Source organism: Lepidochelys kempii, chromosome 3, assembly GCF_965140265.1.
Source record: "Lepidochelys kempii isolate rLepKem1 chromosome 3, rLepKem1.hap2, whole genome shotgun sequence".
Lineage (NCBI taxonomy): Eukaryota > Metazoa > Chordata > Testudines > Cheloniidae > Lepidochelys > Lepidochelys kempii.
The window spans coordinates 157,408,625-157,423,699 of record NC_133258.1 but is presented as its reverse complement, the minus strand read 5'-3'; the positions used below and the strand labels follow the sequence as shown (position 1 = coordinate 157,423,699).

Sequence of the window (15,075 nt, the reverse complement as noted above, 5' to 3'; positions counted from 1 at the left end):
GCTCTCTGAGTGGCGCTGTAACTGCCGGCGAGGTAACTCTGCCAGTGTAGACAAACCCTAAATCCCTATGCAGACCTGTATTTCAGAATCAGAATGCCCTTTTCCAGCTTAGTTAATAAATTTTAAACATGACCATCTATCTTAGTCTAGAGAGAGAAACTGAGGAGTGAGATTAGATGTAGGTGTGAGGGGGAGTTTGTGGGAGAGAGAAAGAGAGTGTGTGTTGGAAGGAGTGTGTGAAGAAGACTTTGTGTGTGTGTGAGAGAGAGAGGCTATGTGGGGGGAGTGTATGGGAGAGAGAAAGAGGGTGTGTGTTGGTGAGAGCATGAGGGAGACTCTGTGTGTGTGTGTGTGTGTGAGTGTGTATGTTGGAGGAAGTGTGTGGAGAGATTTTGTGTTGGAGAGTGTATCTGAGAGATTGTGTATGAGAGAAAAGGTGTGTGTTGGAGGAGAGTGTGTGTGAGCAAATGTGTGTGTGAGAAAGAAAGAGAGAAAGGGCATGTGTGGAAAAGGGACTGTGTGTTGGGGTAGAGTGTGTGTGAGCAACTGTGTGTGTGAGAAAGAGAGAGAGAGAGAAAGGGCGTGAGTGGGAAAGGGACTGTGTGTTGGGGTAGAGTGTGTGTGAGCAACTGTGTGTGTGAGAAAGAGAGAGAGAGAGAAAGGGCGTGAGTGGGAAAGGGACTGTGTGTTGGGGGAGAGTGTGTGTGAGCGACTGTGTATGTGTGTGTGCGTGGGAGAGAAAGGGCGTGTGTGGGAGAGAGAGTGTGCGTTGGGGAGTGTGTGTGTGTGGGGGGGGAGACTGTGTGTGCCTGAGTGCGTGTGGCAGCGCACTGTCTCTTTAAACCGAGCACTCAGGAGCCGGAGCGCTAGTTCAGTACAGCAGCCGCCGCGGCTCCCAGCACAGACAGGCTCCCCGTGCCCCCAGCCCCGGGCGCGGCCGCCTCTAGCAGCGGGCGAGCTCCGCCAGCGCCGCGCCGCGCCAGCCATGGATCCGCTTCCCAAAGAAGGGGAGCCTGCCCCGGCGGCGGCGGCCGCGGCCGGGGAGCCCAGCAGGGGCACTGCCTCCTCCAGCGGGGTGGTGGTGCAAGTCCGGGAGAAGAAGGGACCCCTGCGCGCTGCCATCCCCTACATGCCGTTCCCCGTGGCTGTCATCTGCTTGTTCCTCAACACCTTCGTGCCGGGGCTAGGTAAGGAGCCCCCCGAGCTGCCCTTGGTGCCCGGCCGGCGGGGGGGTCACTGCAAGGGCGCTTCTGTGCTTGCAGACCAGGGGCGGAGGGTCACTCGTGCTGGGGGGCGCGGAGAGAGCTAAGGGCTGCTGTGTGCACAGGTGGCGCCGGATAGATCTGTCCGGTACGGGGGCGCGTCTGTACCTAGCACGGAAGGGTTACGGGGTGTAACGGGGGTTACTGTGCAGCTGGGGGGGGGGCTGCATGGAGGGGCTCGCGGCTACAAGGGCTCCGGGGTGAAGCCAGGGGATTTGCGGTCATTGTTATTGCTACTGGGGCGAGCCACCTTCCCTTCTAAGCGGACCAGAGCCAGGCCCCGTCCCTGATTCCCCCCAAGCTCCGGCTCCGGTCCGCTCCCTGCTGCTTGCAGATTTTGCAAGCGGTTAAGTGCACGGTGGGTGCTGAGAGTGGCCGCGGCGTGGTAATGAGGCGATCGCGGCCGGGGGAGCCGGGAGCGGGTTGGAGGACTGGACTGCACCCCGCTCCTCAGCCTGGCTGCTGCTACCGCTACTTTCCTACGACATCCCCCTCCCAACTTTTCCTGACCCGATCGAACAGGGAAATCGGGAATAGTGCCCTGCCCTCCCTCCTCCTCCTGGGGCAGCCGCTTCCCTCGCTCCGTAACCCCAGGCGGATTTCGCTGAGCTCGGATCAGGGCGGCTGATGCCAGGTGAGGCCGCCCCTCTTTTGGCACTTCACACGGCTTCCCCTCTCCAGCTGGCCACCTTCTCGCCCGAAGCAGTGCGGGAGATCGCCCCAGGCTGGGCTGGGGGCGGAGCTGCTCCGGGCACTTAGTCTAGTGTGTGTCACTTCTGCTTTAGTTTTGCAAGAGGGGAAGCCGGGGGTAGGAGCTGTCTAGACCCCCTGGCTCTTAGGGGGCCGCCTGCCTCTCCCTCTCTCTCGGACCCCGCGAAGATCTGCACCTTGGCTGGCCCTGGTGTGTTTTTCTGCTCAGTGCTAGCTTCGGATTGTGCAGCGCTGCAACCCGCTCGGGAGAGAGGCAGGTCTGGGGCTCACGCAATACTCCGCGGACCCCCCCCACCCCGGGATGTGGCAGACAGGGCCCTGCTGAGCGCAGGAAAGGACCAGCTGGCTCCAGAGGCGCCAGCCCTCGATTCCACCCATGCACCAGCGTCTGTGCCGCGGGGATGGCACAAGGTGGGGGGTGTTCGCGCTTTTAGAAGGTCCTTCCCTATTGCACGTCACCCTCTGCAAAATGCCTTTGCAGAGATGGCGAATCGGGGGGTGGGGGGCAGGAGTCCTGAGGAACCCCTGTGCCGCTGAGCCCTGAGGGCCTAAATCCCTTCCCCTGGCTTCCAAGGGCTTTGGATCAGGCACCCTGGAAATTTTGCCAACCTGCTGGGCTTTGGTAGAGAAAGTGCTTATAGATCGGTCTCCTGAGGTCACTACTTTTCCTGGCAGAAAGTTCTTCTTAAAGGGGTAGAACTAAAGATCAATATTTTGTTGTAGATTGGGGGTGAGGACAGCATCAGAGAACCCTCTCCAGCCCCAGCTCTGGCTGAAATCTTGGCTCCACTGAAGTGAGTGGCAAGACTCCTCTTGTTTTCAAGGGGGTCAGGATTTCACCTTCTGTTGCCTGTTCCTAGTTAGGGAATGTATTTATCCCTTTCTCCTTTCTCTGTATTCTTGTCTGCTTGGCATTGTTCTACATGATGACACACAGGAGCCTGTGGCTTCCCCCATCCGCTTTAAGAAGTGGCACAAAAATGAACTGTTGCTTTTTTTAATACTCAAAAGAACTGCCTTCTGAAAAATCAGTGTGTTCGAACAAGTGACATTCAACTGGGTCTCACTTCCTGCAGCTCTGAGCACAGACAAGGCCTAGACACAGGAAGCAGGAGAATGTCATTTTAGTCACAGCAGAATTTTCCACCTGCTAGAATGAAAGCATATTTTTTTCTTCATCTGTTAAAACAGGAATTAATAGCATCCACTCTACTACATTTATATTTCATTTATTTTTTAAAAGTAAAGATGGAAATGCCAAAATATGAATTTTTACAGCAGCCAGGAAATGATGCCAAGACTGAGATGACATCCTTCTGGCTCCCCTACTCTGTGCTCACTCTGTGGGGTTCACAGCTGAAGTGGTGGCTGCACAGAGACCCAGCAATGTAGTAATTATTCTTAACAGAAAGCTCTCAGGAATTTCTACCCCTTTGGGCCAGTTAATGTGCCCTTTAGGCAGGGATTTTCCACAGACTGTTTGGAAGCTGTGCAGTCTAGTGCTTAGAGCAGAGGACTGGGACTTAGAACTCCTAGGTTCTAATATCCTCACTTAGATAGTGACTACACTAAGTGACCATGGTCAAGCCACTGAGGTCAACATTTCTGGAAACTCCCATTAATTTCGTTGGCCTCTATTTTTAGGTACTCCCTTTGAGGCACATTGGTGCTTATTCCACTTCAATCAACAATGTCCATGGAAGATGTGGACGCTAATGTCTTTGAATATCAGATGTCTGGTTACTCTAGTAGTAGGACAGTCCCCAACTGAGGCCGCTCTTGAAAATGTTAGCTTTAACCCTCATTTCCTCATTTGTAAAATGGGGATACTTGCCTACTGCAATGCAGAGCCATATGGATCCCTAAGCCTTAGCAGTACAAGGATTCAAGGAATGCAAGGCCAAATCACAGTTTAACAAAACCAAAAACCAGGAACAACCCATACCTCAGAATTCCCATTCTGGGCTGTAGACTCCTTACTGCTGTTCCTGCTGATCTTTCCTTCATCAAAGCCTCCCCTCTGGAGATTATTTTATATCCTAGAAAGTTTTCCCACCTTGCCCTGCTCTTAAAGGGATAGCACCCTGCCACACGTATTTTGCAGGTGTGTTTGTATGGTTTAATGCATGCATAATGACTGAGTTCCTGAGATGAAAGTAGATACCTTAAGTGCAACACCATATACAAACTAATGTCTTTACAACACGTACAATATTTTAAAAAACCCAGGGATCTATTTCAAGGGAAAACATTCAATTTTTTAAAGTTTTGTTATATAACTATGACACTGGGGTATATGCTTCCATATCACACCCTTCAGGTATGTTACGTTAGTGTTCCTTGTACTCAGCCACTTCAAGAACATAGATTAATGGACCACGTAGAAGTACTCCAGTTGAGTGCCTCTGTATCTTTATCACATGACCCTTTATCATGTAACATTTTCTCCACCTCTCCCCCCCCAAATATTTTGAAAACCAAAGTTTTCCTTCTATCTTTCTGAAGATATCTTTCTATCACAGGAGAAAATACCCCCTCCCCCTCTCTGTAGAATTATAAGAAAATCTGGCAAGGGAGAGGCTGTCAGTACCCTTTCCGCTATTTATTAGACTACATTATTTGGGGACTACAAGCTACTCAGAACCCTAAAAATTGCCTCATCATTTTCCCTGGGCCACCATGGGAGGGCATAGGGGAGCTTTCTTTATGGATCTTTCATTTTTTGTATAGGGTTTTCCCCCTGACCAAACCCTGTAGAAAGCCCTCTGTAGTTCATCAGTGCCATTCTTTGCAGAAGGCACTCCCTCCCTTCTAAGGTCCGAGGCTTCTACCTGCACAATACTTCCAGTCTTTGCCAGGCTGGGAGCTTTAGGCTTGGACTTGGATCTCTGCATCTGTGCCTATTATATTACCATGAGATTGCTAGGCCAACCCAAAGTCCTTTTTTCTTAAAAGCCTTAGATTATTCAGACCCCTCTTCACATTGATCTGCTCATTTCAATGGTACTTTATGGCTGGACCACTTTCCACTTGGATTTTCAGCTGTAAAAGCAACAGCAAAGAAAAAATACCAGCCTTCTATGTCTGTGCATGGGGTTCTGTGAAGGGGTTGTTCGTCTCTAAGGTGCCACAAGTACTCCTTTTCTTTTTAAGGGGAATTGAGTTCACAAGTAAAAGGGATTGATTCCTTCTCAAAGTCCATTAGCATTTGGCCCTCCCTTTTCTGAGGAGGGGACACCGGTCAACTGTCAGCTGGGGAGTGCCTACCTTCAGTCAGCCCTCTCTTCAGTAGCTTAGCACTGAAGATTTGCTCTCCTCCTTGGTCTGCCATCAGCTGAGCAGGGGCTTTTCCTCTTAAGTGTCTCCCTCTGGTCCTGTCATTTCTCACAGATGCAACAGATTGGAACCACCTGAGCCCTCTTTAGCTCATTAAGCCCACATTGTGCCATGTGGGGTTTGTAGAACCCATCACAGGTTCCTGTTGACTTTGGTCAGAATAGTACATTTGTATCTGAGGCAGATTTTGGCTCTGAATTTGACTAATTTACATACAGTCTGTCTTGTGATGAAGCTGGTAAAATCCTACACATTTCAATGGGAATTTACCCAGGGGGCATAAGGTCACTAAGAATGTGACTTTTGACTGTCCTGGCCAAATCCTGGCAATATGTCTCAGGCTACACATGATGTGAAGCAGTAGGTGCCTAAATGTGTTGCAAGGGGCATCCAGTACAAGAGATCCCACCATCTCATCCCACTATAACATCCTAAGCCATCTCTACTTACTGTTGGGTATTTGTTACTGCTTCCTCTTCAAGTGTTTCCTCACTACTAGTGTTGCCCTTTTATCTCTTGCCTAGGCACTCAGACTTATGGCTTGAGGAATTAAGGGCATGGCTGGCCCTATTTCTTGTGTGCATGGTACATTTCCAGTCATGTGTGCTTGCTTCAGCTCTCATGCCTCATGATGCGCTACCATTTGGGATGCTAGCTCATTGACTATGCAATCTTAATATCTTCCCGTGTTATCCAACAGACCTTGCATTTTGGTCCCATTGATCCACATGGGGACTGTTGTTTTGGTGGGTCCTTTTGTCCACCAGGGGACAGTCTCTTCAGATGTGTCTCAGTAGCCCACCTGAGAAACCCTGTAGTGCTTTGAGCCTATTGTCTCATCTGGCTGGCTTCACATCAGGCTGGGTTAGCTTCTTAGCCCCAGGTTGTCCCTTCCCCCTAGTTCAGGGGGTTCCCCAGAGGCCATAAAGTTTTCTCATCAGCTGCACGGCCTTTGATAGAGACCCTGGGTGACGTCTCAGTATCCACCAGTGGGGAGTATTTGTATGAACTGTTCAACCAGTACTAACTCAGCCACTTGGGCTGCAGTCTGCTCGGCTGGCCGTAACCATCAGCAGCAACATTCCTTCTGGTTTTGGGCCACCCCCCGCCAAGCAGGGCTCCCATTTCCATCCAGAAGCGGCAGCAGTGCATCTCTTGTCAGATATTGAGAAAGTTCAGGGTGGCACCCTTAACCTGCATAATCCCACAGGGTCAAACACTCAGTCGGCTGCCTAGGCTGCACCAGTCAGGTAGGCGGCCAGCACAAGGGCTCAGGGTTCTGAAGGCCATTGGGAGGCCACTGCCACTCACTCAAAAATGGTCCAGAAAGCCTCAGGGAGTCGCCAGGCTCCATCTTAGTCAGCTTCATTGGTACTGGTGGGAGCACAGGCCCCAGGCTCCCACTCTGGCTGCCAGACTCCGGCTGCCCCGGCAGGCTCTAGCTCTGTCAGTCGTAGTGGTAGCAAGTTTGGTTGCAGGTCCTTCTGCTGGTTGCCATCTCACCTAGCAGCTGCTGCTGGTGGGCTGTTTGTAGCTGTTGTTGAGTGGCCCACTGTTGTAACAGTTGCTGCGGAAACTGCTGTGGCTGGGCTGCCTGTTGTCACAGGCTCTCTGTCAGCCATTTGCATCCCTGCTCTGGATCAGTGCTGCTTGGATTTTCTGTCTCTCCTGTGCATGGGTTTCCCAGCTCCCACTGATTTACTCGTGTGTCTGGGTTGGGAAGCGCTCACCTGCATTCACTGCCATTTGTAGCAGGCTATACCTCTCTACTGCCCCCTTGTGGAGAGGGTGGGCACTGCTCCTGTCAGAGTCAGGTCAGGGCAGGGCCCTCTGGCTGTGCTGCTGAAAAGTACTGACCCTTTTGCAGGGGATGGGGGGGCAAAGGGGAAGAAGCGGGGAGTTAAAGTTGTCCACACCAAAAGTCAGTGTGATTCCTCAGGCCACAAAAAGCAGAGTCCTAGGCCCGTGGGAAGCCAATGACAAAAGAGGTATCAGCTCTTCACCTTTCTGAGAGGGCCAGGGCCACCCAGGCTCACAAGCTGTTTTGCAGGTCCGCATCCCCTGCTTCAAGGAGCTGTGGAGCTCTGAGTTACAGTCCTGCTCCTCTCAGTGTCACACTATGCTGAGATCCTCTCCTTTAAGGACCTGCCCTTTCCAGGCTTGACAAGTCTGCCAGGTGCACCGGGTTGAGGCTGATTAAGTGCAGAGGAGCTCTTTAACCATTTCCTGACTGGGGTAGGGCTGTGGCCCACCACAACATGTACTCAACCAAACTTGATCACCTTAGATTGTGAAATCTGAGAATTTTTAAACATCTAATTTACTTTTCACTGTTAATGCTAATTGCTCCATTTGGGGCAATGAAAATAGGTTCGTCACTTCCCCTTGCTTTGCCATAACTTCGGGCCACATACGACCTTTAGGATCATCACATTGTATTCTGGCATGGCAGAACATGAGGTACTTACCTTCCTACACTGCTCGGATTCATCTGCGATATTTAGACATAAAAGCTTGTGGAGGTGCTGGGTCAGAATTTTCCATCTGCCTTAGCTGCATCTCTCCTAGCTCTGCCTTTCTGAACATGGAAGGAACAATCATAGAAATAATGGAGGTGTCACAAGTTCAAGGTCAGAACAGGGGAAGATTTAGGCTGAGAGAGAGAGAGAGAGAGAGAGAGAGAGAGAAAAGGGAGAGCCAGAGTCCAGGCACAGGACTGAGCATCAGAAGATCTGGCTTTTGTTTCTGGCTCTGCTTGTGGCCTGTTGGGTGACCATGGGCAAGTCACTTCCTAGCCCTGTGCCTCAGTTTCCCCATCTGTAAGTGGGGGTAATGATAGTGCTGTGCTATGTATAGTGCTTTGAGATCTACTGCTGAAAAACATTATCTAAGAACTAGTTGTTATTTCTAGTTGTGTCACAGGCACTTTGAACTGAAGTCAATGGGAGTTAGCTGTATCCTGCAGTAAGAACCTCAGGAAGAGAGGCTGTTTTTAAGCCTCAGTACCAAATCCTGCTCTGGTGAGCCCTGAAAGTGGCAGCCAGAGGAGCCAGAGACACTCCTCAGGTGCATCTTCTGCTCCACAGATCCTGTAGGTGCTGGAACTAGGGATGCGGGGAGTGCTGCTGCACGCTCTGGCTTGAAGTGGTTTCCATTATATATAGGGTTTACAGTTTGGTTCAATGGCTCTCAGCACCCCCACTATACAAGTTGTTCCAGTACCTGACAGATCCTGCTGGATTTCACAGTGCAAGCCTCCAGCTAGCATGTGCTGCAGATGGCAGCTGAGATGAGGGGTTGGCCAGGCCCTTTTGCTGGCAGACTGTGTTCCCTTGGAGCTGCCATGTGCCAGCCAGCGTGGGAGTGGATATGGCTCCCTAGCATTCCCCCTGAGCCAATACACTGAAGTCATGGCCCCCTCCCTACACATATCTCCTCCACTAAAACACATGGTGCTGTGAGGGGCGTTGGAGGAAATATGAAAAGTGAGTGGAATGATCTGAAAGTGTAAGATATTCTCTGGTATGAAAACCCCCTTTCAGATTGGGGGCGGAGGTTTGGACCACATCCTGTATTGTTCAGACTTGGTGGTTTTAAAGAGAGCATCTTTGTGCATTAACTGAAAGAAATGGCTTGAAATAATGTGAGGACAAGATGGGGGAGCCACCATCAGGTAACCACTGAAGGTCCCAGTTGAAGGATGTGCAGTCCATGGCCTCCCACAGATATGCAGAGAGGCAGGGAATGATTCTCATCCCACTGAATGTTTTTCATTAGTGCTGTGCAATTCTTGTTTATCCTGAATGTTTCCACTCTTGATCACAACTCTTCTCTTCTTCTCCAACTGTTTATTCAGTTTACAGTCTCCTTGTTGAAGTTTAAGGGCCGGATACTTAGCTGGTATAAATTTGTGTAGTACCATTGACTTTAATGGAGCTACATCCATTTATTCAAATGGATGATCTGCCTGAGGGCTCTAATTACAACTCTGTGGCAGAGAGCCCCGTTGAGTTCTCTATGCATAAACTGAATAAGGGCACAAATAATCACCTGCAACAGTCAGAAGAATGAAATCTGCATGATGATATCAATATCCTATTTATTTCTGCTGTCATATTAATTAAATGGACGTCTCAAGGCAAAGTCTCCTCCCTTTGTTACCAATACTAGGGTGACCAGATAGCAAGTATGAAAAATTAGGACCGGGAGTTGGGTAGGGTTACTAGGTTCCTATACAAGACAAAGCCCCTAATATTGAGATGTCTGGTCACCCCATTACCAACAACACTTCAGTTTATTAAATTGAAGAATTTTAAAACATTCTCATTGTCACATCTAGTATCTGGCAAATAATACAAGAAGAAAAAAGGACTTTCAAACCTCTGTGCACTAAACTCAGGAACTCATTGTGGTATTTTTTCCCTTTTTGTCCACAAATGTGGAAATGAGTGATTTTGTTTAGTCTGTTTGCAAGCAAGTTTGTGGAAAGCAAACACCTGTGCACGTTTGGGTTCATGTGAAGGTTCATAGTGGAACTCTCAGTACAGAACTCTGGCTGAATTTGCACTGTCAAAAAAGAAGACCTGTAATTCATCATTGGTGCCACCAATGGTGGAAGGTGTAGTATAGCTGGATCGCACGGTTAGTTTAACACAGTGACAGTAGTAAGAACTTCTGAGTCTCGTATACACTACAGCTTCCACCATTGCAGGTCCCATTTTTTCCAGTGTAGAGAAGGCCTTGGATTTCTCTCCTCCTGTTTACAAAAGTTTCAGTCAGATCAGAAAGAATACCATGTGTCTAAGGGCTTGTCTACATTTACTGATGGAATTGACCAGCAGCAATCGATGCATCGACAGTCGATTTAGCAGGTCTACTGAAGACCCGCTAAATCGACCACAGATTGCTCTCCTGGCGACTCCTGTACTCCACTGGATCAAGAAGAGTAAGAGGAGTTGACGGGAGAGCGTCTCCTGTCGACATCATGTAGTCAGACCCCCCGGTTAATAGATCTAAGCTATGTCAACTTGAGTTACGCTATTCACGTAACTCAAATTGCGTAGCTTAGATCGACTGTTCCCTGTTGTGTAGACGAGACCTTAGGCTGCTGATTGCAAATAATGACTGATCGAAGATCTGGTCAAATGGGTCTGGAATATGTTTGTAGCAATGAAGAGTTTGGACGATGTGGAATAACAAGCAAACTCATAAAATCAATGTCTGTTCAGATAATTTGTGTACAGAAGAAAGGGCAACATTCATCCAATAAATGATTTGTTACAGAGTCCTCCTGGCTCCAGCCATGTCTCAGGTCAGAAAGGGCTGAGGTTTTAGATGTGCTGTGCGCTAGATGGAATTCACTTCCCATTGATAGCCACCTCCATCCATCTCTCCCCATGTCTAAGAAACATCTCAAAGCTGTTTTCCACCCCATTGATGTATTTCATTATGGCCACTGCTGCCCCAATACTTATTACCTTCCTCTTTCCCACTTTTTATTTATTGGACTCCTTCAGTTGGGTTTATCTGTTTGGCTTTAAGAGATTATAAATTTATTGTGTATTATAGGGCACAATACTCCAAGCACTTGAACAAGGACAGGCATATACAGTTCTCAGGTCCCTGGGACAGGGACATGGCTGTCTATGTATGGTGCCTAGCTGAAGGAGGTCCTGATCGGGGGCATGTAATCGGGCAAGACTCACCACCCGCAATGCCTCCTGCTGGCTGTGCTGGGAATTAGCTCTTGGGTTGCCGGTGCGCCTTCCCCTAATGGTGTCTCACCGCCATCGCTTCTGCTCCACCTCTAAGATCCACATCACTCCCCAGACCACAGCATCCTCTTCTGGGCACAGCCCACCAGTTGTGCCCCGCTCCCTTTTTCCCCCTTCCAGGGGGACCGGCTGTCTCTAGTCCATCCACCTGCTGCTGTGGCCTACTGCAGCCTTCAGTCTAGCCCCTCACCTCAAGGGGTAAACTGTAGTCCGAATACTGGACACCCCCCTCTGTGGCAAGTGGGCCTAGCTCCCTACTCCAGGCCCTGACCCAGGGACCCGCTAGCCGGCAGCCACGTGCTGCCGTTCCTCCAACTCTTGCCGCCTATTTCCCTGGGCCACTTCCCCATAGCTCTAGCATCTTCCCAGCCCTTTGTACCAGGAGCCTCAGTCTGGCAGTCCTCAAGCTGGAGCTCCCTATTGCTCCCCTGACACTGCTCTAGCTAAAGTACTCCTCTAAAGCAGCCAGTCCATCTCCTTTGCATTCCTGGGGGAAACTCCCCTTGCTCTGTTGAGCAGCCCTTTTTATGTGGCCCTCCCTGGCCCTGATTGGCTGCTCCAACAAGCCTTTTCCTGATTGGCTCTCTACAAGCCTTCCTCCCATTGGTTGGGTTTTGTGCAGCCTCCTTGAGGGCTGCTTTAACCCTCCATCTACCTGTCTAGGGCAGCTGCCCCACCACAGAGCATTATCACAATACAAATAATGATATTTTTATTTATGTTGTTTATTTTTTTCACTGACCAGTGAAAGTAGTCTGGTCAGTTTTACTCTTGATTATAGTGACTCTCTAGTCAGTTTCATTTTCAGGCTATCAAGCACTAGCCCAGTACCACAGTATTTGGAGTGTAGCCACTCAGGGCTGGATTTACACCTGCGGTACCCCAGGTGCATGGGCTTGGAGCACCCCCTGGCCATCCACAGCAGCTTGGAGCACCCCCTGCCACCTTCAGCAGCTCACAGCCCCACCCTTCCACACTCGCCGTGGTGGCCGGGAGCTGTGAGGTGCCCCCTGCTGCCCATGATGGCTCGGAGCACCCCCCGCATAGCCCCACTACAACTTCCCAGTGCCCCCCCACAGAACTCCCACTGCCCAGAGCCACCCACAACCCCCGCCACTGCCAAGCGCCCCCCACCGCCTTACTGCCCAAAGGCCCCCCCCAAAGCCCTCCAGAGACCCACTCTCGCAAGCCCTGCCCCCCAGCCACACTCATGAGCCCCACTGGGAGGTGGTGACTGTCCACCGGGCTGAGTGAGGAGCACTCCAGCAGGGCTGCATGGGGCTGTCTGCCCCTCAGCCGGCCCTGCCCCTGCCCCTGCTGGACCCAGGAGTGGCAAAATTTGAATGTTTAGGCACCCCTAGAATGCCAGCACCCTGAGGCATGTACCTACTGCCTAATGGGTAATCTGGCCCTGCAGCCACTGAAGGGTCTGGTTAAATCCAAACAACCCCTCCTCCCATTTTCATCAAAATGGGAAAAGAAAAAAAGGAGCGAATAAAAGTACGTCTGTTCACTGCTGTTGTCTATACAATAGCATAGGTGTACATTGCACTTAAACAACCAAGAAGACAGAGTTTGCTGAACATCTCTTGCAATCCAATTCATTCTCTAATGTAATTTAGACAGATACTTTAGGAAGATTAAAGGTGAAGGTGGGAGCAGACAGCAGGAAGAGGAGATTGGTGATACATGGCTACATGAATAAAGTGAATTTGAAGGAGGCTATTCCAGTCACAAGATGTGATATGAAGGAAAGCACAAAGTCAAGTGTGGGAGGAGAAAGGAACATGCAGGGGAGAGGACTGGGCCTGAGGGGGCTTTATACAAGGAAATGAGAGTTGATCTGTTTGCCGGGGCCAGAGATGTGCAGAGCCTTGAAGGGCAGAATAACGAGCTTGAGCTCTGTGCAGAAGGAGTGGGGAAGCCAGTGAAAGCATCTGAAGAGGGAAGTGACTTGGACAAGGAAGGTACTTTTAGCTGGAGCATTTTGGCTAGATGGGAAGTCAGACAGGAGGAGGCAATACTCCTATATCCTCCATCCACAGATCTCAGAGAGCCTGACAGACATTGACAAAGGACCCATGCGTGAAGCCAGTTAGTATGATCATCTCCATGTTTACAGACGGTGAAAATGGAGACACAGAGAGGTTGTGGACTTGCTTGAGAGAGTCAGTGGGTAAGCTGGGAATAGAACCCAAGTTCAGTGGATGAGAAGCTGGATACGAGTCAGCACTGTGCCCTTGTTGTCAAGAAAGCGAACGGCATATTGGGCTGCATTAGTAGGAGCATTGCCAGCAGATCGAGGGAAGTGATTATTCCCCTCTATTCGGCACTGGTGATGCCACATCCAATTTTGGGCCCCCCATTGCAGAAAGGATGTGGACAAATTGGAGAGAGTCCAGCGGAGGGCAATGAAAATGATCAGGGTACATGGCTTACGAGGAGAAGCTGAGGGAATTGGGCTAGTTTAGTTGCAGAAGAGAAGAGTGAGGGGGGATTTGATAGTAGCCTTCAACTACCTGAAGGGGGGTTCCAAAAAGGATGGAGTTCGGCTGTTCTCAGTGGTGGCAGATGATGGAACAAGAAGCAATGGTCTCAATTTGCAGTGGGGGAGGTCTAGGTTGGATATTAGGAATCACTATTTCACTAGGAGGATGGTGAAGCACTGGAATGGGTTACCTAGGGAGGTGGTGGAATCTCCATCCTTAGAGGTTTTTAAGGCCCGGCTTGACAAAGCCCTGGCTGGAATGATTTAGTTGGTGTTGGTCCTGCTTTGAGTAGGGGGTTGGACTAGATGACGTCCTGAGGTCTTTTCCACCCCTAATATTCTATGATTCCTGATAGCTAGATAAATATCCCTGACCAACATATCTGTGCTGGCAAAAGACCTGGCCTAAGCTATACCAGTATAAGTACATTTACACCACTAAACATGCCTCCAACACTAGGGGTAATATTGGTGTAACTATATTGGTAAAAGATCTCACCCCTAACTGACATCATTTTACCAGAACAAAAAATGTGTGCAGACCAGGCATTAGAGATAGCAGGAGTGCGAAGTCTGGATTTCCCTGGTTTTGCTGAAGGTTCCTGATGCAGACTGGACGCTTTTTCATTCATTTATCAGGGCAAGGGTGCCAAATTTTTAACAAAGAGATTTTCCCCATATGTTTTTTGAGAGTTTGAGTTAAATATGTGTTAAAAAACCAAAGTGATTTGAAGTCTGAATAAGAATCACTTCCCCTCTCATTTAATTGGTTTCCTCTTGTTGGTATATCTAACGTTATACACTTACTAGGTTTTGCAGTCTGCGGAATCTTTCAGGAAAAAATGCTGATTTTGGGGACTTGGGATTGGCAAAACTGCGCTAGAGTTTTTAAACTCAAGTTAACTGATTGCTAGTTAACGTACTAACATGTTTGTACAAGCTATTCTGCACAAACCCACAAACGTTTGTGTCCTGGAACAAACTCTTTTTCAAGTATCCAGACTAGCGTTTACTAAAGCATTAGTTAACTAAACTTAATTGGCAATCTGTTAACTCGAGCTAAAAATTCTAGTGCAGACATACTCGAGTCTAGGCATAGCCGCTGGGTTTTTGCCCCTGTTGTAACCCGAGCCAGTTGTTTGACAATTGACCCAAGTTAGCTTATCTACACACAAAAGGTTGTACTGCTTTACTGAGGCCAGGTTTAAACCACACAGTTTTGTTGGTATAGTTATGTCAGTCAGGGTGTAAATCCCCTCGCTGACACAGCTATGCTGGCAAAATACCTCACGCAGACGCAGCTATACCAACAGAAGAGTGCTTTGAATAGCTAATGTCATTTGGGAAGGTGGTGTTACTAAGCCAACACAGAGTTTTTCTTTTGGCATAAGCTGTGTCTACATTAGGGGCTTCTGTGGTATAGCTGTACTGGTATATCTCGGCAAAGGCCCTGTTGTATAGGCAAAGCCTGAGATTTGTATAGTTAAAGTGGTACAAACCCCCT

General features: G+C 49.4%; 1 protein-coding gene across 2 annotated transcripts in view; it reads left to right on the top strand.

Moving 5' to 3' along the window:
• Window positions 1-891: 891 nt before the first annotated feature.
• STUM (stum, mechanosensory transduction mediator homolog) overlaps window positions 892-15,075 on the top strand; it is a 74,266-nt gene continuing 60,082 nt past the window's right edge. For both annotated transcript variants that reach the window (XM_073338696.1, XM_073338697.1), the window contains exon 1: window positions 892-1,187. In XM_073338696.1, coding sequence (XP_073194797.1) covers window positions 986-1,187 — 202 coding nt within the window. In that variant the 5' untranslated portion in view covers window positions 892-985. The remainder of the gene's footprint in view (window positions 1,188-15,075) is intronic.